Genomic DNA, 23,322 nt, shown 5'->3' with positions numbered 1-23,322 from the left:
GCATTTTCATAACTGACATAAAATGGGCAACCAAAAATTTAAATCCCCGTTATTATTTCAAATATTTGTACGCAATTGTTTTCATACTTTTTATTGACAATTTTAACATTTATAAACAAACATTCCCATCCCGGCGAACCCTGAATACAATAAAACTCTGCAGTGAACAATCTGCATTTACCATCACCTGACACCTTCCACCTGACTGAGGTGAGGAGAAGCCTTTACAAATCAGTCTGGTCCCTATCCTACATATCGAAGGGGACAAGAGAACAGATACTAGGGATACAGGGTTGAGAGCAGAGAAAAGCAGGGCAGTTAGCAGCAACAGAGTCAGTTTATTCTTACACCTTGTTTTCTTGATTCCAAACGCTGCTTCTGAGTGGCTGGTTCCATTCCTCAAGAGAAAATAACATGTATACAAAATAAAATTAATTCACAGAAACTCACCACTTCATGAAAAAAACCCACAAATCTAGGTCACAATCTGAGAAGGTATGGTCTGCAAGTGCAGGTAAAAAACCCCAACACTACTGTGCATGCATTCTTAAATTACCGCACTCAGAAAAATGTGTGATGTCATGCAAAGGGAGTGGCTAAGGCCTTAATAAAACACAAAAAGACTGGGGCGTGAAAATCCATTAGAAGAGCTTAGTGATATTGATGACATACAGAATATATATTGTACAGAAATTGCCATTTATTGAATATACATTTCTCCCATTAGGTGCAATAATCAGTTCAATATAATGAAGCCAAGAATGAGTAAAATTACATCTAATCACATGTTGTAAATAACAAACAAGATTAAAAAAAAAAAAGGTTAAAATGTAAAAAAAATTAAGCGCACAATCTATACAGCAACCTTCAATCTCGAGTTCTTTTTGGCAAAAAGGAGAGCAGGCCATCTGATTCCACTAACTAATGAAAGGGGGAAAGGGGGAGGGAGGACAAAAGGGGAAGAGCAGAAGGGGAGGGAAAAGGGAGGAAAAAAAGAAGGGGAAAGATGGGACAAAAAGGGGGAAGAACAAAATATACCCACAGGAAAAAGAGGGGGAAAACAAGAAACAAAACACAAGGATAGGAAGAAAAAGGAAACAGATAGGTGAAAGGGAATATCGAGGGGAAGGAAAAGGAGAAAGAGCAAACAGAAAAAGGAAAAATGAGAAAAGAGGAGGCGGGGAACAGGGGAAGGAAGGAAAGAAAGGGAAAAAGGGGAAGGGGAGGGAATGAAAGAGGGGAGAAAGGGGGAAGGTAAAAAGGGGCATGGTGAAATAGAGGGGAGGGGAAAAAGAGGGAGGCTATGAAATAAAAAGAAAAAAGAAAGAGAAAAGAAAGAAAAAGGAAAAAAAAGAGATGGCAAAATAAGTCTTAAAAAAAAATCAAAGGAATGGTTTCAAATCCAATTCCAGGTTAAGACCATTTGGGGAAACAGTATTAAGCGCAAAATTCCAGTGCTGTTCGTCATGTAAAAACTACATATCTACATTGCCTCCTCTCCATTATTTCTAGTGTGTCTTTAAAAAAAAAAAACAGAAGGTCTTAAAAAAAACCCGGAAGGTCACTAACAGAATATCCAGAATTGTTTCAATGCTCAACAAAAGGAGCTGATTCTATATTCCTGTTCAGACAGCAGTGATGTTCAATGATTCTAGCTTTGACCATTCTGTTCGTCTTCCCAACATATAATAATGAACATTGGCACTGAACAATGTAAATGACTCATGCTGTATTGCAATCTGAAGTGTGTGGAATGAAGCCACAAGGGAAATCTACTGTAGCAGCATTTAATTTTCAAAAGGGCAACTATGATAAAATGAGGAATATGGTTAAAAAGAAGCTAAAAGGATTGACTACAAAGATTAGGACATCAGCCATGGATGGTTTTTTTTTGGAACTGATTGTTTTTCTCCTGTAGGATTTTTTCCCATTGGTTCTTTTTTCCCCCTCTAGCATGGAAACCAATGATAAGACTTGAATCCTGATATAGTAGTGGGTATAAATTCTGTGTGAATTCCCCTACTTGGAGATTTGAAGTTTCAGTTATTTATTTAAATAGTATTGTACATGCTGGTTCTGTGAGTGGGTGGTGTCTTTATTAACAAACTTTATATTTGTTTAGCGACATTTTAAAGAAATACTATATTGGAAGCCTTGACCAGATGCACTCCACATGTATTTACAAAGGTGGAAAGAAGAGAAAACGATGTGATGTGAAAAAGGCTATTAGGGCCAAAAGAATGCCCTTCAAAGAATGGAAAAAGGACCCAAAATGAACAAAATAAGAAGCAACATAAACACTGGTAAGTTAGATGCAAATCACTGATAAAGGCGGCTAAAAGAGAATATGAAGAGAAACTGGAAAGGCAAAAACTCACAGTAATAACTTTTTCAGATACATCAGAAGCAGAAAGCCTGCGAAGGAATCCAGGGGACTGTTATTTATTTTTATTTATTTATTTGTAGCATTTGTATCCCACATTTTCCCACCAATTTGCAGGCTCAATGTGGCTTACATTTGCCGTAATGACAGTTGCCATTTCCGGGTAGCGGCATTACAAATGGTATTGCGTTAAGGTGCATACATGGAACATAACATATATGGAACAGTTCATGTTATATATATACATCATGTACATACATGCATGTTAAAGAAGAATACATTATGGTTTTGCATGAAGGAGCAAAAGGGGCACTCAGGGAGGACAAGGCCAAAGCGGAGAAACTGAATGAATTCTTTGCTTCAGTCTTTACCTGTACTAGAAATGATTTTCAAGGGTGATTATATGGAAGAACGGAAAGAAATCTTGGTGAACTCAGAAGATGTGCTGAGCCAAATCGACAAACTAAAGAGTAGTAAATCACCTGGACCAGATGGCATGTATCCAAAGATACTGAAAGAGCTCAAACATGAAATTGCTGATCTGTTGTTAGTAATCTGTAACCTGTAGTTAAACTCATCCTTCGTACCTGAAGATTGGAGGGTGGCCAATGTGACATCAATTTTAAAAAGGGTTTCAGCAGCAATCTGGGATATTACAGACCAGTAAGCCTGATGTCAGTGCCAGGTAAAATAATGGAAACTATTATAAAGAATAAAATTCTGGAACATATAAATAAATATGGTTTAACAGGACAGAGTCAGCATGGTTTCAGCCAAAAGAAGTCTTGCCTCACTAATTTGCTTCATTTCTTTGAAGGCTTGAATAAACATGTGGTTAAGGCTGAACTGTTGATGTATCTAGATTTTCATAAAGTTTTTTTTTTAGTGGAAGAGCAGCTTAATGGTTAGTGCAGTGGGCTTTGATCCTGGCAACCTGGGTTTGATTCCCACTGCAACTCCTTGTGACCTTGGGCAAGTCACTTAACCCTCCATTGCCCCAGGTACCAAAACTGAGACTGTGAGCCCTCTAGGGACAGAGAAAGTACCTGCATATAATGTGTACAGCGCTGCATATGTTTGGTAGCGCTATAGAAATGATTAGTAGTAGTAGTAGTAATGTTCTGTTGTGGATTAGGAATTGGTTATTGGATAGAAAACAGAGGGTAGGGTTAAATGACCATTTCTCTCAATGGAGGAGAGTGGGATTGTTAAAACTAGGGTTACCATTTTTTGTCCTTAAAAAAAAGAGGACACTTGCCCCGCCCATGCCCCACCCCATTTCACATCATCTCCACGCCCCTTTCACGCCCTCACCCCACCCCTTTCTGCACCTCGCCCCGCGTCACATTTTCCCTTCCCCCTGGTCACCCCTCGGCCTCACCTCCCCTCCCCCCCGGCCCTGTCACCACCTCTCCCCTTACTCACGATCTTCCCTGGTGGTCTAGTGACGTTCGGGGCAGGACCAAACATAAAATCAGTTTTCAGAAACATCATACCTTTCGGCGTCTTTGTCCTGAATTAGTTTCCTTGAAATAATGATGACAAAGTCTGCTTATCATCCGTTCGTTAACTTGTGCTTCTACCTGGGGTTTCGGTGACTTTGAGTTTGGAGGTGTGCCTGGTCCACCATTTCTTTTGGGAGTAGATTTCAGGGACATTGAGTGAGCTTGTGTTTCTGCACCTTCCTTGCTTATTGATGGAAACACGTGTGCGCGGGGTCCAAATGCTGGGACGGGATTACTAAGGGCCGGTGCACCTGGTTTTCTAGATCTTTCTTATTTGTTGCTGATGGCACACGATCGAGGTGTGATATTTTCAGAATCAGTTTTCTGCTCTGGGTGTAGCTTTAATTCTCCAAAAGAATGTACCTAGACAAATTAGAGGCTGCTCCATATGATATGACTGGCGGGCTGAGAAGGCAGCAAGCTGCAGTACAGCAGCAACTGCGCCTGCGTGCAGCATCCAGCGGCATCATCAGCTGATCAGGCAGGCGCTGGCTGGCACGCACACAGACGCTGCCTGCCTGTGTAGCCTGCCTGCGCTGCGTCGACCCACGCATCAGAGGACGAGGAGTCGAGGACAGAGATGATGTGTTGCTGTTGCCAACCCCCTCCGCCGACATGGTAAGTGAAGGGCGGAGTCGGTGGACCCTCTCGGCAACGGCTGCGTTACAGGATCGTGGTAGGGTTACCATTCGTCCCGACGAAACCCCGACAAATCGGGGAAATGCGCCCGGACTCCCCACGGCGCCCTCAAAAAGAGGACATGTCTGGGGAAATCTGGACGAATGGTAACCCTAGTTAAAACACATGCAGACTGTGAAATGTTTCAGGAAGACCTTAGAAAACTAGAAGACTAGGCATCAAATCACAGGTGAAATTTAATGTGGACAAATGCAAAGTGATGCAAATTGGGAAAAATAATCTGATCACAGTTACCTGATGCAAGGGTCCACCTTGGGGGTCAGAACCCAAGAAAAAGATCTAGGTGTCATTGTAGACAATAAGCTGAAATTTTCTGCCCAGTGTGTGGCGGCGGGCAAAAAAGCAAACAGGATACTAGGAATTATTAGGAAAGGGATGGTAAATAAGACCAAGAATAATATAATGCCTCTGTATTGCTCCATGGTGCAACCTCACCCTGAGTACCATGTTCACTACTGGTTGCTGTATGTCAAAAAGGTATCTAATATAATAATTTGCTCCTCCAACATTCCATTGTGTCTCACTGGGATCATAACCACCTGCTGACATCACTCCTCCAATGTTCAAATGTGTGTCACTGGGATTGTAACCACCTGCTGACGTCACTCCTCCAACTTTCTCTGTCCATGGGACCCTGGAACTGGGAGGGAGGGAGGGGGGACCCTGGAAATGGGAGGGAGGGAGGTGGGCCTGGAACTCAGAGGGAGGTGGAGGGGGCAGGGGAGAGATGCTGCACATGGATGGATAGAGGGGGCAGGGCACAGAGGACGTTGCCTGCACATGGATGAATGCAGGGGAGAGAGCATAATGCAGGGGGGGGGGGACCCTGAAACTCGGAGGGAGGTAGGGAGGGGACGACCCTGGAACTCAGAGGCAGGGAGGGGACGACCCTAGAACTCGGAGGGAGAGAGGGGGACAACAACCCTGGAACTCGGAGGGAGGGGGGACGACCCTGGAACTCGGAGGGGGGGGGGCCCCTGGCACACTCATGCTCACACACACACTCTCTCTCTCACAGACACACTGGCACATTCACTCTCTCACACAGTAACTCTCACACACACTCTCTCAAACATACACACTCCGAGGAAAACCTTGCTAGCCCCCCCTCCCTTCCTCCAAGTTCTAGGGTCGTCCCCTCCCTGCCTCTGAGTTCCAGGGTCCTCCCCTCCCTCCCTTGCATTCATCCATATGCAGGCAACGTCCTCTATGCCCTGCCCCCTCCATCCATCCATATGCAGCATCTCTCCCCTGCCCCCTCCACCTCCCTCCGAGTTCCAGGCCCACCTCCCTCCCATTTCCAGGGTTCCCCCTCCCAGTTCCAGGGTCCCATGGACAGAGAAAGTTGGAGTGTCGTCAGCAGGTGGTTACAATCCCAGTGACACACATTGGAAAGGAGAACAGGAGTGATGTCAGCAGGTGGTTACGATCCCAGTGAGACACAATGGAATGTTGGAGGAGCAAATTATTATATTAGATATATTAATTTCGTTTAGACCCCTGAACCAAGGGGAGGCAGCCCCCGAAAACACAACTCGTGTCGGTTCTTGGTGCTTTGGAATAAAGAATATTTGTTCTCCCTACACGCTTGACCCTGTGTAATTTCATCTACTTTTTTTTCTGGAGTTCTTCTGTCCGATCCGCATATAGGTTTTCTTTTCTCCGGTTGTTGTTTTGATAAGTGTAGACATACACTGCAAAGAAGCTATTGGAGCACCAGAATGAGGCTTGGAATGCAACGAGAGAGCTAGAACAGCACTCGGAATGCAACGAGAGAGCTAGAACAGCACTCACCGAATAGTGAATACCGACCAAAAGAAACGCACATACTGCAAGAAAGTAGCCCAAAAACCCGCAACCCCCAAAATTTATCGCCGCCGGACTTCAAAACCAATCCAATTTGGACGGAAACCTACACAACTAGCAACACAGATTACTTGCAGCAACAAGAGGGAGTTCCCAACTACCAGCATGTTGTCCGTTCTGACTGAGACCTCCCACTGTGAGGTTGGTTGGTAGAGGACGAGGTACGAAAAAGATTTCAGCCAATCAGGAGCAGGCTACTGAAAACATTCAATATTCCGCCGCGCAACCAATTAGAAAGAATTTCTCAAGCAGGCTAACTTAGCGCTATCCGTTCATCCAATCTCTTGTCTTTGGCTTGGCTATCCAGACCTGACAGAAAAAAAAAAATCCTTTGTTGCTGATTTCCTGCTATTTGACCACAACCAGTAGCGGAAAGAAAAAAAAAAAAAGTATACTGACAACCACCACGGATAGCCAGATTGTAGGAGGGTGAAATAAGGTATTACTGCGTCATGCTGCTTCCTAGACGTATACAGTTCAAATCACTGGCATTCCTGCAGCCAATGACTACGAATGCGAGAGAAGTAACTGAAGAATTGTAAACTTGAAAAACTTGTGAATGATAAGAAAAATATGGCTAGCTATGAAGAATTGGAAGAAAGTCTGAAGAAGCTGATTGTAAGGCTTAAAAACTTTCAAGAAGGAAAGCCAAACGACACTTTAATTCAGATTATAGAAGATATGTTTGCGCTCACGTTTGCTGATTGTGGTAGGTGCTTGGTTTTAACGTTTACGGTGTCTTGTGAAATGTGTTATGGTGTATTGTATGTTTACAATGCAGACATAATTGTGCTTTATATTTGCTGTTTTGTTCCAGCACCCAAGCTGTTTGAGGGTATGAATGTCCATCTTCCGCTGCTGTTAGCTTTGGAATTGTATATGAACGTTGCAGGCGTGCAACAGGTAAGTGTGCACGTGTAAACCATTAAGCTGGATTTATCGGACAGTTCATATCCAAGGCAAAATTCCGAGAAGGAACAAAAAATAAAATGATCCAGGAAATTTGTTTTACGCATAGTTATCTGCAGAGCAAAACTACCGTTAAAGGGATCTGGGTGTCGTTGTCGATAACACACTGAAACCTTCTGCTCAGTGTGCTGCTGCGGCTAAGAAAGCGAATAGAATGTTGGGTATTATTAGGAAAGGTATGGAAAACAGGTGTGAGGATGTTATAATGCCGTTGTATCGCTCCATGGTGCGACCGTACCTTGAGTATTGTGTTCAATTCTGGTCGCCGCATCTCAAGAAAGATATAGTAGAATTGGAAAAGGTGCAGCGAAGGGCGACTAAAATGATAGCGGGGATGGGACGACTTCCCTATGAAGAAAGACTAAGGAGGCTAGGGCTATACAGCTTGGAGAAGAGACGGCTGAGGGGAGACATGATAGAGGTATATAAAATAATGAGTGGAGTGGAACAGGTGGATGTGAAGCTTCACGCTTTCCAAAAATACTAGGACTAGGGGGCATGCGATGAAACTACAGTGTAGTAAATTTAAAACAAATCGGAGAAAATTTTTCTTCACCCAACGTGTAATTAAACTCTGGAATTCGTTGCCGGAGAAAGTGGTGAAGGCGGTTAGCTTAGCAGAGTTTAAAAAGGGGTTGGACGGTTTCCTAAAGGACAAGTCCATAAACCGCTACTAAACGGACTTGGAAAACTCCAAAATTCCAGGAATAACATGTATAGAATGTTTGTACGTTTGGGAAGCTTGCCAGGTGCCCTTGGCCTGGATTGGCCGCTGTCGTGGACAGGATGCTGGGCTCGATGGACCCTTGGTCTTTTCCCAGTACGGCATTACTTATGTACTTATGTAATAGCTTTCATTAGCTGTCCAGTTCCAAAACAGGAAACTAGCCGTGATTTATTTTATCCTACAAAGTTCTGGGTTTAGCAACTCTGCTCTTGGATGATGTTAACATAGGGGCTCTTTTACTAAGCTGCATTAGATGCTAGTGTGTACCTAATGCAGCAAAACATGGATTATTGTGGGATGTGCTACAGCATCATGTGGTAGTTTTTGAATGTATACATGGTGGTTGCGTGCTACTGCTAAATAATTTTTTATTTTTCTGAGGTGGTATGTCAGGGGCGGAGAGTAGGCATTCCTGCACCAACCGGTTAGTGCATCTACATTAACACAGTAACTGGTTAATGCATGGATAATGCAGGATAATGCAGGAGCCCTTAATGCCTACAAAATAGGTGGCAGTTAATGCTGCTATGGTAATTTGCAAAAATGGCCCCACGCTATTGGCAACATTAGTGCACAGCCATTAATGGAAAAAAGGCTTTTTTTTATGGCTATGGTAAAAATGGCCTTAGCGCACAGGAAAGACCCACATAAGGGTGCGCTAAGGCCAATTTTTACTTCAGCTTTGTAAAAGGACCCCTGATTATTACTGTATTTATGACTTGAGGATGGACTTTTATAGGTAATTCAGTGTTCATGTTTAAATTTGAAATATATTCTTCTAAAAAAAATTCCTTTTTTTTTTTTCTTTTACAACATTTTTGTATAACAGATAAATATTTTTCTAATCTTTCTGTACTTGGGCCCTTTACCTCGGTTCTTTTTTATTTATTTTCCTGTTAAAGCTCATCCTTTTGACATTTTGGAGGGCAGTTATTAATGTGATAAAAATAACCCAACTTAACTGCATCCCACAAGTTGTGCTATTTTAGCACAGGATCTCATTGCATAAAATCTGGCCCCAAATCCTTTTTTTGTCTGGTTTTTGTTTCAGCTGAAAGGTTATTTTAATTTTCAGACATGTTTTCAGTTTCGGCCAAAAATGTGTTTTTGGTGGAAGCTGAAAATTTGTGCTTTGTCCCATTTGTCTTCCCCCCCTTCCCCTGAGTGCCTCCCACCGCCACCACCTGTAGGCTCTCTTGGGCCTATCTTACAATCCTTGGTGGTCTAGGGATGTTATTGGATCAGTCTCCAGGTACTTCTTTCCAGTCTGGCTCTGCTCTCAAATTGGCTGCCACTCCTTCCCTGACTGTACCACTAGACCACCAGGTATTGTCGGGGGGAAGGGGAGGCAACTCTTTGTAGTCATCTTTTTCATTTGTACTTCAGTTGTGATTTTGCACAATAGTTTATATGATAGAATGCTTCAAATAAATGCTTTTGATACAACATTATAGCAGGAATTTAAGTCTGTAAATTTGGGATGAGAAGCTCCTTAGGAATTAACTTCTCTGTGTACTTATGAGCTGCCACTTCTGTCTGGAGCAGACTCATCTATATATTTAAAACTCACCCTCAACGTTCTATTGGCTGCTGACGTCACTGAAGCCAAGGTTCGTATGTTTGAAGCTCTGAAGCCTCGAAAATCACAGTCTCTGGGCCCCGCCCTCGCGTCAAATGTTATGACGTTGAGGGCGGAGGCGGAGCAATTCACCCACATCGACGAGGGGTGGGGGGGGGGGGGGCACAGGAAAGCCTTGCTAGCGCCCGTTTCATTGGCTCCAGAAACGGGCCTTTTTTTACTAGTCCATTATAAAAAGCACCATGGGTTTTAATTTGTTTTCATTAACTAACTGTGGTCCATGTGTGTGTGGAGACAATTTTGCTTGGAGGTAAAATAAGGTACAGTAAAACCTCTTTTTGTTGATGTCAGTTATCGTTGTTTTAAGTTTTTGTCTTTTTTTTTTTTCAAAAAATTTGTCTTGGTTTTCGTCGGTTGCCTCGGATTTCGTCAGCGTGCATACTGTACTTGTGCTCTGAAGACAGGGAAAACATTAATCCGGCTTTTCCTTTGGGAGCTCATGCCTCATACATAAATCTTTCTGAGAGGGGAGGAAGAAGGGATTACCCTACTGCTCTGATGCACCAAGACTCTCTTCCTGCCCCTACAAGGATGTCCTTGAGGAAAAACGGCAACTTTTTTTTTTATTCAGTAACATCATCGGGGACCCTTCTCTTTTTCTCCCCTAACCTCTACTTCTGTAGCACACAACAGGGTAAGATCCTTGGTTGGAGAAAGCAGTTAGGGTGGGAGCTGGTTGCTGGTATGGATCTCTATAGGAGACTGTGAGAGACATCCAAAGTGAAAGGTGAAAAAAACCACCCTATAAAATACTTTTCAAAATTATTGCCTCGGTTTGCGTTGGTTTCGGATTTCGCCGATTGTTTTTGGACGGATTACCGACGAAAACCGAGGTATCACTGAATTACATTATTTAAATGATAATATTCTGGTTTGGGTACTTTGGATATAGCAGAGGGATGTAGTCTTTGACAATCTCCAGTGGTCCTTCTGTCTTGGATACTGTGGATATAGCAGAGGGATTGAACTCTGATAATCTCTAGTGACCCTCACATTCATATAACCAAACTTGAGGTTTCAGTTTTAGTTTTGACCAAAAACAGGGGATGAGTTTTGGCTTCAGCTGAAAGCTTTTATACAGTTTTTGTGGCAGATTCAGTTTTGGCTGAAATTGAAAAAAAAAAAAAAAAAGGAATTTTGGTCAGCCTCTTTCATCTATCCTTCCCTTGCTATCTTCACATTTTTCTCCTTCTTAGCCCTCCTTTATTTTTCTCCGTGGACAGGCAGGATTGCTACGGCTACACAAGTGTTGACATCACCAGGCTGACAGAGCCAAGTGAGTCTGCTTTTCCAGTGCTCAGAAACCTCCAGAAAAAGTTTCTGAGTTTACGTGGGTGTTTCCACATTCCACTATTCCCCTCAGATTTTAGCTTACTACGATCTGGGTTGGACAGGTCATTCTTCTTTTCCTTCTCGTAAGTGTATTAGAACCATTAAAACCAACAACATTGAATTTTATTTAGATTTTCTGCTTTTCGCTATGCTTTACAGGAAGCCCAGTTATGCTGTGCTCTAAATCTGCTTCAAAAATGTCCCTAAGGGCACACAAGAAAATTAGTATCAGTCCAAAAGATTACCTAAATAGTGATCAAACAGCATCCCATAAAGAGCACTATTCTTGAAAGAAGCATAAGAAATCTTCCTTTGATAAGCAGCCTCAAGAGGACTCTTATAGAAGGAGATCCTGGGATAAAAATATTACTCCAGTAAAGATCACAAAATTGAAAAGGACTCACAGCCATTCTATTTCTCCTGCACAAAGACCTCAATATGCTACTGCAGCTTGCAGATGTCTCTTTCCTGTACCTCAAAGCATCGTAATTTGTAAGGCCTGTCTCCACGACACAGCCATTAATGTGATGATTCCTGCTCTCTTGCAGATGATCTATCCTGTTCTTACCTCTTCCTCTCCAACTTCAAAGTGGTGCCCAACTACAGAGGATTTCCCAGAGCTGAAATGAAGCAGCTCCTCCTCTTCCCTTGACAGAAACTGTCACAATGACAGCTGAAGCAGGAATCAAGAGATCAGATGGATCTGCTCCATGTTGTTTCTCTTGGCGCCAAAATAATTGTCCTTCACCTCCTTCACTGGCCTGTCATTTAAAATCACTGTATAAGAGGCGTTGTTGTCTCACTCTTTACACTCTCGCTTAGTGGAGAGAATCTTTGAAGAAACAATGTGGTTCTCCTTTGGCAAAACCTCTACCATGGCTAGAGCGCTATGTATTGGCGTAATATAAAAAACATTCAGGAAAGACAAGCTCCTCATCTGTTAAGTCCCTAGTTGTCTCTTCACAGAGGAGTTAGAGTCAAAGTCTGACAATTGACGTTTAATTGCATGAGAATCGGACATTTCTCAAAGTCCGAACTGCTTTCTCTGTGTTTTCACCCCAAGTATTCCATTGGCTCCTTTGCCGCAGCAGCCAAAAAATTAATCGTGACCCAAGGACACCTTGGGACTCATTTTTGAAATAGAAAAATGTCCAAAAAGCGGCACAAAATGATAGATGGGTTTGTTTGTTTTTTTGCCAAAATGTCCAAATTGCTATTTTTGAAATCCATTTTTAAGATGTTTTTCTATGCAGTTCATATGCAGTGTGTCCAAATCATAAAGGGGCTTGTTGGGGGCGGGATCTGGGTGTTCCTAGAACTTGAACGTTTTTTTGCCATAAAGGAAGAAAGCAAAAATGTCCAGGGCTAAAAGTTAGCCGGCCCGAGCATGGCGAGCAGCGATCTGTTGCGCTCTGAGCTGGCAGCGGACGCCATTTTGGATTTTCCACATGGTGCGGCCTCCGTTGCGATGGAGAGCCCTGAATCCGGGGAGGGGGGGGGGTCCTCTGAGTGAGGGTAATAATAGAGCTGATAGCCCTGGGCAGGATCCGGGCGGTCAGGGAGCGGGTTTCTCCCCTGATTTTGTTTTAATGCTGCATAGGGTGTATATGCTTAAAGGAGCTCTTCCAAGGGATCTTCGGACCCTTTGCCTGCCCCCCCCCCACCCCAGTGGATCCTGGCCTTTTGAAGTTGGCTTTGCCTGTTCCTTATCCTTCTGATAAACGCAGAAGGGCTAATTCCCCTTCTGAGTGTGGCGCCCCCCCCCCCCCCCCCCCCCCGTGGTCGGGCTATGAGGATTCTGAGGGGTCTGGCAGAACTTCTTGGGCTGAGGAGCCAGAGTCGGGTGCAGAATTGCCACAGGAGCTTGATGATCCGTCTGCGGTGAGCATTTTCCACCGCGAGGAGCTGTCAGCGCTTATTTCAGATGCCTTACAAGCCCTCTCGATTGAAGATCCTGAGAGTGGCACAACCTCCTCTGTTAATCCAAGGATGGCTAGTACCAGAAAGCCTGCTCGAGCCTTTCCTTTGCATGACTCCATCCAAGAGCTTATTTCGGCTCAATGGGCTGACCCTGAGGGACCTTTGAAGGTTGCCAGGGCTATGGGGCAATTATACCCTCTGAGTGAGGAGCATTTGGCTCGCTTTGCAATGCCTAAAGTGGATGCCCTGGTCATGGCTGTGACAAAGAACTACCCTCCCTGGTGAAGGAGGTGTTGCCCTCAAGGATATTCAAGACCGCAGGCTTGATTCAGCTCTGAAGCGGTCCTTTGATTTGGCAGGTCTCACTGTTCGGGCGTCTGCATGCAGTTGTTATGCTGCTAGAGCCTGCCTGGCTTGGTTACAGCAGGCAGTGGAACAGCCCGGTGATGGAGCGGAGACCTTATCTGAAGTGGCTCCGCGGATGGAGTCGGCCTTGTCCTTTTTGGCTGACGCCCTTTATGATATGGTCAGAGCTTCGGCTAAACAAATGGCTGTAGCAGTGGCGGCTCGCCGCACTCTTTGGCTACGACATTGGGCGGCGGACATGGCCTCTAAGCAGAGGTTGGTGAAGTTGCCCTTTCAAGGCCTTCTCCTGTTTGATGAGGAGCTGGAAAACATTGTTAAAGGCCTGGGGGATTCCAAACCTCAGCGCTTGCACGAAGATAGGTCGAAGCCTTCCTCTAAGGGTCAGGCGGTCCGCTCCTCTTACAGACCTTGCTTCCGTGAAGCTAGAAGGTACCGCCCGGGGCGTGCTGCTGGGTTCACTTTGTGTGCCCACTTTCAGCAGAGAAACTCCTTTCGCTCGGACAAACGTTCCGCAGCTGCCGGTTCAAGGCCTTGGGTTCAGGGGTGACCCTCTCAATGATGGTGCGCCGGCCCCCTCCTCGTTTCCTGTCATCGGAGGAAGACTTTCCCTCTTTTTCGAAGAGTGGGCCAAAATCTCCGCAGATCAGTGGGTCTTGGACCTGATCAGAGATGGATACCGAATAGAATTCGATGCCCCGGTGAGAGACGTGTTTGTGGAGTCCCGATGTGGTTCTGCTGCCAAACGGGCGGCGGTAGAGGAGACTTTGCACAGTCTGTGCCAGATAGGGGCTGTGACCCCGGTGCCTCCCGCCGAACAAGGTCTAGGCCCGCTACTCCATTTACTTTGTGGTGCCACGAAAAGGCGGGTCTTTTCACCCGATCCTGGACTTAAAAGAGCTAAACAAGTCCTTAAGAGTGCGGCAGCTCCGTCATTGCGGCGGTACAGCCAGGAGAGTTTCTCACGTCTCTGGACCTGAAAGAAGCTTACTTGCACATACCAATTTGGACCCCCGCACCAGAAGTTTCTGTGGTTTGCGGTGTTGGGAAAACATTTCCAGTTTCGGGCCTTGCCTTTTGGCCTCGCCACAGCTCCCCGAACCTTCTCCAAGGTAATGGTGGTAGTAGCTGCCTTTCTCAGGCGAGAGGGTATTCGGGTTCACCCGTCCCTAGACGACTGGCTTATCCGAGCAGACTCAGAAAAAGAGAGTCATCTAGCTACAGCCAGAGTGGTTTCAGTCTTTCAATCTCTGGGCTGGGTCATCAATATGGCCAAAAGTTACCTGACCCCCTCGCAATCTCTAGAATATTTGGGGGCCAGGTTCGACACAACCTCGGGCTATGTGTTTCTTCCTGAGCAAAGGCGGTGCAAGCTTCAGAATCAGGTCTGTCTGCTCCTGAGGATGCCCCGCCCGCGAGCTTGGGACATTGTCCAGCTGTTGGGATCGATGACGGCCACCTTGGAAGTGGTGCCATGGGCGAGTGCGCACCTGAGACCTCTACAGTATTCTCTACTTCAACGATGGTCTCCAGTATCTCAGGATTATCAGTGCAGACTTTCTTGGCTCCCTGCGGCCTGCCTCAGTATGGAGTGGTGGCTCTCGGACAGCATGTTGCGGCGGGGAATGCCGCTGGCACTCCCCGATTGGTGCCTAGTGGTGACAGATGCCAGTCTGAAGGGCTGGGGTGCACATTGCCAGGGGAAGCATGCCCAGGGTCTGTGGACGCCCGACGAGTCTGAGTGGTCTATCAACTGCCTGGAGTTGAAAGCGGTGTTTCTGGCTCTTCTGGCCTTTCAAGTGACCCTGGAAGGATTGGCTGTCCGGGTGATGTCGGACAGCAGTGGCCTACACAAATCGACAAGGCGGCACTCAGTACAGAGCTCTAGCCGCGCAGGCCGAACAAATTTGCCACTGGGCCGAGCTGCATCTACAGTTCCTGTCAGCAGCTCACATTGCAGGTCAGAGCAACGGGCAAGCCAACTATCTAAGCAGGCATCAGATCGATCCAGCGGAGTGGGAACTAGCAGACGATGTATTCCTGCAGATATGTGCCAAATGAGGCAAGCCAGTGATGGATCTTATGGCGACCAGTTCCAATGCCAAAGTCCCGTGCTTCTTCAGCAGAAGGAGGGATCCTCGTTCTGCTGGGTTGGATGCCTTGGCTCAACCCTGGCCCCTGGGCTTGCTGTATGTGTTCCCTCCGTGGCCCTTGATAGGGCGAGTGCTCCTGCGGATTCGGCTGCATCCAGGAGAAGTGGTGCTCATCGCCCCGGATTGGCCCAGGAGGCCTTGGTATGCGGACCTCCGACAGATGCTGTTGGAGGCTCCCTTTCCGTTACCTCTGGTTCCGCACCTGTTGTCACAGGGTCCGGTGGCCATGGAGGACGCCTGCCGCTTTGGTCTTATGGCATGGCGATTGAGAGGGCGAAATTGAGAGATAAAGGCTACTCAAATAAGGTAATTTCCACTCTCCTGCAGGCCCGTAAGTGCTCCACTTCCGTGGCTTATGCCAGAATTTGGCGCCAGTTTGAAGTCTGGTGTGTTTCAAGAGCGTTTTCTCCGTTGCGGGCTCCTGTCTCGCCGATTCTGGACTTTTTGCAGGATGGTGTACACAAAGGCTTGGCCTATAATTCCCTGCGGGTGCAAGTGGCAGCATTGGCCTTCCTGTGTGGCAAGGTTGAAGGCGTGTCCTTAGCTGCTCATCCAGATGTGGCACGGTTTCTTAGAGGGGTGCTTCGGCTCCGTCCTCCCGTGCGGGCACCTTGTCCAGCTTGGAACCTGGGGTTAGTATTGAAGGCCCTTCAGGGGGCTCCCTTTGAACCGCTTCGGCGTGCTTCAGAGAAAGATTTGACACTGAAGGCCGTCTTTTTAGTGGCCATTACCTAAGCGAGACGGGTGTCAGAGCTCTAGGCGCTGTCCTGTAGAGACCCTTTTCTGCAATTCTCAGAGTCAGGGGTCACGGTTCGGACCGTGCCTTCCTTCATGCCTAAGGTGGTTTCAGCGTTTCACCTAAACCAGCCTGTTTTTCTTCCCTCCTTTGTTGAGGAGGAGTTTCCAGATTCATTTGGGCAGTTGCACCTTTTGGATGTGCGCAGGACTCTGTTGCAGTATCTGCGAATTACAAATTCTTTCAGGACCTCTGATCATCTTTTTGTGCTGTTTTCAGGTCCTCGCAGAGGGTCTTCAGCGTCTAAAGCCACTATTGCCCGTTGGCTCAAAGCAGCTATCTTTTCAGCATATCTGCTGTCTGGCTGGGCTCCGCCTGAAGCCTTTAAGGCACATTCCACAAGAGCGATTTCCTCTTCCTGGGTGGAAACTGGAGCACTATCTCTTCATGAGATTTGCAGTGCTGCAACATGGGCTTCTAAGCTCTCTTTCGCCCGACATTACAGGCTGGATGTGGCTGCCAGGAGGGATGCGCGTTTTGGAGCACAGGTGCTAGCGCAGGGTGTGGCTTGTTCCCACCCTATTTAGGGATTGCTTTGTTACATCCCATGCGTAATTGCTTCATCTGCTTGATGACAAGGAAGGGAAAATTAGGTTCTTACCATGATAATTTTCTTTCCTTTAGTCATAGCAGATGAAGCCATGAGCCCTCCCTGTATGATTGTCTGTATTGCAGTGATTCTGATTTTAGGTGCTGTTCTTGTTTCCTGATGTTATATTCCTTCCTTGGGGAGTCGGAAAACAGTCTTCAGGATTCTTGTTACAGTGATAGGAGGATGAGTTCATTCCCTCCAGTTCATGTTTTGGGAGGATGAGTTTATTCCCTCCAGGAGGATGCAAGTATTCCCTCCGTTTATACAAAGTGGAGGACGAGTTTATTCCCTCCAGGAGGATGAGTTCATTCCCTCCTTTTTTCAGTTTATGCCCTTGTTAAGGGGCCATCGTTCACTGTGAGGAAAGTTCATGTTATTCCCATTGCGATTTGCCATACTGCTTTGGAAGCTTCAAATACTGAAGAGACAGTGGAGCTAGCTGGCCATGAGGCACTGTGAAAAGTTGAGTGCTCTCTATCTCCCCCTCCTGGTTGATGGACACAACCCATATTGAATGGCTTCATCTGCTATGACTAAAGGAAAGAAAATTATCATGGTAAGAACCTAATTTTCCCATTTTCGATAGAGAAGGACGCCCATCTTTCGTCAGAAATCGGAAGATGGGCGTCCTCACAGGGTCGCCCAAATCGGCATAATCGAAAGTCGATTTTGGGCGTCCTCAACTGCTTTCTGTCGTGGGGACGACCAAAGTTTACGGGGGCGTGTCGAAGATGTAGCAAAGGCGGGACTTGGGCGTGCCTAGCACATGGTTGTCCTCGACCCATAATGGATAAAAAAAGGGCATCCCTGACTAGCACTTGGACAACTTTACCTGGTCCTGTTTTTCTTATGACCAAGCCGCAAAAAGGTGCCCAAACTGACCAGATGACCACTGGAGACAATCGGGGATCACCTCCCCTTACTCCCCCAGAGTTAACTAACCCCCTCCCACCCTCAAAAAACATCTTTAAAAATATTTTGTGCCAGCCTCTGCCAGCCTCAAATGTCATACTCAAGTCCATGACAGCAGTATGCAGGTCTCTGGAGCAGTTTTAGTGGGTGCAGTGCACTTCAGGCAGGCGGACCCAAGCCCATCCCCATACACTTGTGGTGGTAAATGGGAGCCCTCAAAAACCCACCAGAAACCCACTGTACCCACATCTAGGGTCCCCCATCAGGGCTATGGTAGTGATGTACAGTTGTGGAGAGTGGGTTTAGGGGGGCTCAGCACAGAAGGTAAGGGAGCTATGTAACTGGGAGCAATTTATGAAGTTCACTGCAGTGCCCCCTAGGGTGCCCAGTTGGTGTCCTGCCATGTCAGGGGGGACCAGTGCACTATACATAGTAACATAGTAGATGACGGCAGAAAAAGACCTGCATGGTCCATCCAGTCTGCCCAACAAGATAAACTCATATGTGTATACCTTACCTTGATTTGTACCTGCCTTTTTCAGGGCACAGACCGTACAAGTCTGCCCAGCAATATTTCCTGACATCTTTCCTGAGTCTGCCCCCCTTCAATCTCATTTCATGTCCTCTCGTTTTACTGCCTTCCCATCTCCTGAAAAGATTCGTTTGCGGATTAATACCTTTCAAATATTTGAACGTCTGTATCATATCACCCCTGTTCCTCCTTTCCTCCAGGGTATACATGTTCAGGTCAGCAAGTCTCTCTTCATACGTCTTGGAACGCAAATCCCATACCATTCTCGTAGCTTTTCTTTGCACCGCTTCCATTTTTTTAACATCCTTCGCAAGGTACGGCCTCCAAAACTGAACACAATACTCCAGGTGGGGCCTCCCCAACGACTTGTACAGGGGCATCAACACTTCCTTTCTTCTGCTGATCACACCTCTCTCTATACAGCCTAGCAACCTTCTCGCTACGGCCACCGCCTTGTCACACTGTTTCGTCGCCTTCAGATCCTCGGATAGTATCACCCCAAGATCCCTCTCCCCCTCAGTACCTATCAGACTCTCACCGCCTAACACATAAGTCTCTCGTGGGTTTCTGCTCCCTAAATGCTTCACTTTGCATTTCTTTGCATTGAATTTTAATTGCCAAACCTTAGACCATTCTTCTAGCTTCCTCAGATCCCTTTTCATGCTTTCCACTCCCTCCTGGGTGTCCACTCTGTTGCAAATCTTAGTATCATCCGCAAATAGGCACACTTTACCTTCTAACCCTTCGGCAATGTCACTCACAAATATATTGAACAGAATCGGCCCCAGCACAGATCCCTGAGGCACTCCACTACTCACCTTTCTCTCCTCCGAGTGAACTCCATTTACCACCACCCTCTGTCGTCTGTCCGTCAACCAGTTCTTAATCCAGTTCACCACTTTGGGACCTATCTTCAGCCCAGCTAGTTTATTTAAGAGCCTCCTGTGAGGAACCGTGTCAAAAGCTTTGCTAAAATCTAAGTAGATTACATCTATAGCACGTCGATGATTCAGTTCTCCAGTTACCCAATCAAAGAATTCAATGAGATTCGTTTGGCACGATTTCCCTCTGGTAAAACCATGTTGTCTCGGATCTTGCAGCTTGTTGGCTTCTAGGAAATTCACTATCCTTTCCTTCAGCATGGCTTCCATTACTTTTCCAATAACCGAAGTGAGGCTTACCAGCTTCTTCCCTATCACCACTTTTGTGAAGAGGTACCACCTCCGCCGTTCTCCAGTCCCTCGGAACCTCTCCCGTCTCCAAGGATTTATTAAACAAATCTTTAAGAGGACCCGCCAGGACCTCTCTGAGCTCCCTCAATATTCTGGGGTGGATCCCGTCCGGTCCCATGGCTTTGTCCACCTTTAGCTTTCCAAGTTGTTGATACACACTCTCTTCCGTGAACGGTGCTATATCCATTCCATTCTCAGGTGTACTTTTGCCAGTCCCTCGCGGTCCTTCTCCAGGATTTTCTTCAGTGAAAACAGAACAAAAGTATCTATTTAGCAAATTGGCTTTTTCTTCATCATTATCTACATAGCGGTTTGCTGTATTTTTTAGTCTCACAATTCCCTTTTTAGTCATTCTTCTTTCACTAATATACCTGAAGAAATTTTTGTCGCCCCTCCTTACATTTCTAGCCATTTGTTCTTCCGCTTGCGCCTTCACCAGACGTACCTCTCTCTTGGCTTCTTTCCGTTTCATCCGGTATTCCTCCCCGTGTTCCTCTTCTTGAGATTTTTTATATTTCTGGAACGCCAACTCTTTAGCCTTTATTTTCTCAGCGACTTGCTTGGAGAACCATATTGGTTTCCTTTTCCTCTTGCTTTTATTTACTCTCCTTACATAAAGGTCTGTGGCCTTATTTATTACTTCTTTCAGCCTGGACCACTGCCCTTCCACTTCATGTTTGTCCTCTCAGCCCATCATCTCCTTCCTCAGGTATTCCCCCATTTTACTAAAGTCAGCACACTTGAAATCCAGGACTTTGAGTTTAGAGTGGCCGCCCTCCACTTCAGCCATTATATCAAACCAAACTGTTTGATGGTCACTGCCTCCCAGGTGTGCACACACTCGCACATTTGATACACTATCCCCATTTGTGAGTACCAGATCCAGCATCGCTCCCTCCCTCGTGGGTTCCATCACCATCTGTTTGAGCAGAGCACTTTGGAAAGCATCCACGATCTCTCTACTTCTTTCCGATTTGGCAGACGGAACCTTCCAATCTACATCCGGCAGATTGAAACCTCCCATCAACAGAACCTCTTTTTTCTTTCCTAATTTTTGAATATATGCGATCAGATCCTTATCTAGTTCCTCTAATTGTGTCGGGGGTCTGTAGACAACACCCACGTGGACAGAGGTTCTATCCTCTCTTTTTAAGGTGATCCATATCGCTTCTTCTTTTCCCCAGGTCCCTGTCATTTCAGTCACCATGATATCATTCCTCACATACAGAGCTACTCCTCCACCTTTACGACCCTCTCTATCCTTCCTAAATAGATTATAGCCTGGTATGCTTGCATCCCATTCGTGGGAACCGTTGAGCCACATCTCTGTGATTGCAACAACTTCTAAGTCTGCCTCCAACATCAGGGCATGAAGGTCATGAACTTTATTGCTTAGACTACGAGCATTTGTGGCCATCGCTTTCCATCTATTTTTCTTGGTATGTGTTTCAACATGAATGCGGGCTCCTCCCACGACCAAAGGGCTTGCATTTGGTCGTTTCTGAGATGGGCGTCCTTGATTTCCATTATCGCTGAAAATCAGAAACGACCAAGTCTATGGACGACCATCTCTAAGGACGACCTAAATTTCCAGATTTGGGCGTCCTCGACCATATTATCGAAACGAAAGATGGACGTCCATCTTGTTTCAATAATACGGGTTTCCCCGCCCCTCCACCGGGACGTTTTGCCTCTCCACGTCACAGAAAGATGCCCCAAATGACCAATGGAGGGATTAAGGCATAATCCCCCCCACCAAACTCCTCCAGTGGTCACTGATCCCCTCCCACCACTCAAAGATGTGAAAGAAACAGTAAAGACCAGCCTTTATGACCGCTTCAGATGTTATGGCCAGGCCCGTTAGAGCAGCTAGCAGGTCCCTGGATCAGCCTATTGGTCATGCAGTGCACGGTAAGCTTTATGCATTGTACCCTTAGTAGGCTGACACTTTCTTAGGTTTACTTGTACTTCACCCTTACCCACTACAGCAAACTCCTCCCATTTCTGTTGACATCTTATATCCAACACATCTGGTAAATCAAAGACTGGCAAGGAATGCACTATTTCTTGCATTTTTGTTTCAAAGAATCCACAGATATCAGGTGAAAAAGGGGAACAAATGTCCAAAGACGACTTCTGAGTCAGTGAATGCACAACTGGATAAAGCTCCTTCGGATGACTCAAAGATTTATTAATGCGTTTTTGGTAATGATAATGTTCCCTGAATAAGTCACCCTATGTTCATTCAACTTCAAACTACAGTACAGTCTCAAATATCTGACTTTCACTGATCCGAGCCTCCGGCATATCTGACAAGAAGGAAAGAAAGAAGAACCAAGGGAACTTGAGAGCATGCATCAACCCTGCTGTATGAAATGCTGCTCGGTACAACTTGCAGCCACTAAGAGGATGAGGAGGAGGATGCTGCAGGAAGGGGTTCCCAGCCACAGGCTTCCTTTACTACCCTCCTCCCTGTACCTAAGGCGCAGTGCAGTCTACTCACCAGGGGTCAAACTCATGGATGATACTCTCAAAGCAAATGATGGCAAAGAATCTGGAGCTGAAGCCAGCCAGCCAGCCAGCCAAGCCAGAAAAAGAATAGTGAAAGAGAGCAGGAACTGCCAGCCCGCAGTCTGCAAAAGGTAACAGCTAGCTAATCCCCTGCCACTGATGCTCTGGGCCATATTACTGTCCACACGGACATAGAGACAAGGCTGAAGATCAGACAATAGGCCCTGCTGTTCCTTTTTTTTTTTTTTTTCTTGTTGCTGATTATTGTTTTTCATATTATCTGACTTTTCAGTTATTCGACAATGGGTTGGTCCTGTTTTGCAATAATCGAAACTCTACTGTATAAGATTCTTGCATATCAGCATCACAAGTCTTTCTCCACTCCCTCTCTGCATGATGAAGTTCACACTGCAATTCTCGCAGACAGGGAGGGAATGGAGGCAACTTCTTACCAGATTCCTTAAAAAAGAATTCTTTCTTTGGAGCAACAACATCCAATTATGAATTCCAACGTCCAGCCAGATCTTCAAATTTGACCTCATCAAAGTTGCCCAATAAAGAGGCCCACACACCCATCAAAGATAAGGGACGGATCCTAGGTCTAACTGACTTACAGGCGCATTTTCAAAGCACATAGACTTACAAAGTTCCATAGGTTACTATGAAACTTTGTAAGTCTAAGTGCTTTGAAAATTTGCCTCATAGTAATCACAGGATTTGAAATATGACGAGTTAGCCCAGACACCGAAAACTGGCCCAGATTGCTGCTCACCAGTTCCAGCTGGTGCACTATTTGCTATCATAGTTAAAATTTTTGATTACCCTCAGGCCAACAGGAAGAAAGTAATATATCTTCTATAGTGTTTAATGATATACAAAATATCTGATAATATTGGCTTATGACACTTATGATACTGCTTCAAGTGGAGCAGTGCAAGCGGTAGCAGCAAAATGAATGGCTTTTGGCTCAGTGTTTCTGCTTTGAGAGAGATGTTCGTGATAGGCTAGTGGATGCCCCATGTACAGGAAAAAGTCTATTTAGAGACAAGTTCAAAGAAACTGTGAACATGATCAGGAATCGCTCTGTTCTACAATTCAGTCACTGACAGCAGATGATATGGATCAGCAAACATCATCTCATAAGTATCAATATCAATCTTATGAAAGACCTTGTCAACCATATTAGAAGGT

General features: G+C 45.7%; 1 protein-coding gene across 1 annotated transcript in view; it reads left to right on the top strand.

The window, feature by feature from the left end:
- Window positions 1–7,025: 7,025 nt before the first annotated feature.
- The window catches only part of LRRK2 (leucine rich repeat kinase 2), a 255,631-nt gene continuing 239,334 nt past the window's right edge, over window positions 7,026–23,322 (top strand). The window contains exons 1-2 of the mRNA XM_030216665.1: window positions 7,026–7,162; window positions 7,271–7,356. Coding sequence (XP_030072525.1) covers window positions 7,027–7,162; window positions 7,271–7,356 — 222 coding nt within the window. The 5' untranslated portion in view covers window position 7,026. The remainder of the gene's footprint in view (window positions 7,163–7,270; window positions 7,357–23,322) is intronic.

The sequence above is a fragment of the Microcaecilia unicolor genome, chromosome 10, assembly GCF_901765095.1.
Source record: "Microcaecilia unicolor chromosome 10, aMicUni1.1, whole genome shotgun sequence".
NCBI lineage: Eukaryota > Metazoa > Chordata > Amphibia > Gymnophiona > Siphonopidae > Microcaecilia > Microcaecilia unicolor.
The sequence above is the reverse complement of the archived record's forward strand: the minus strand, read 5'-3'. Positions and strand labels throughout refer to the sequence as shown.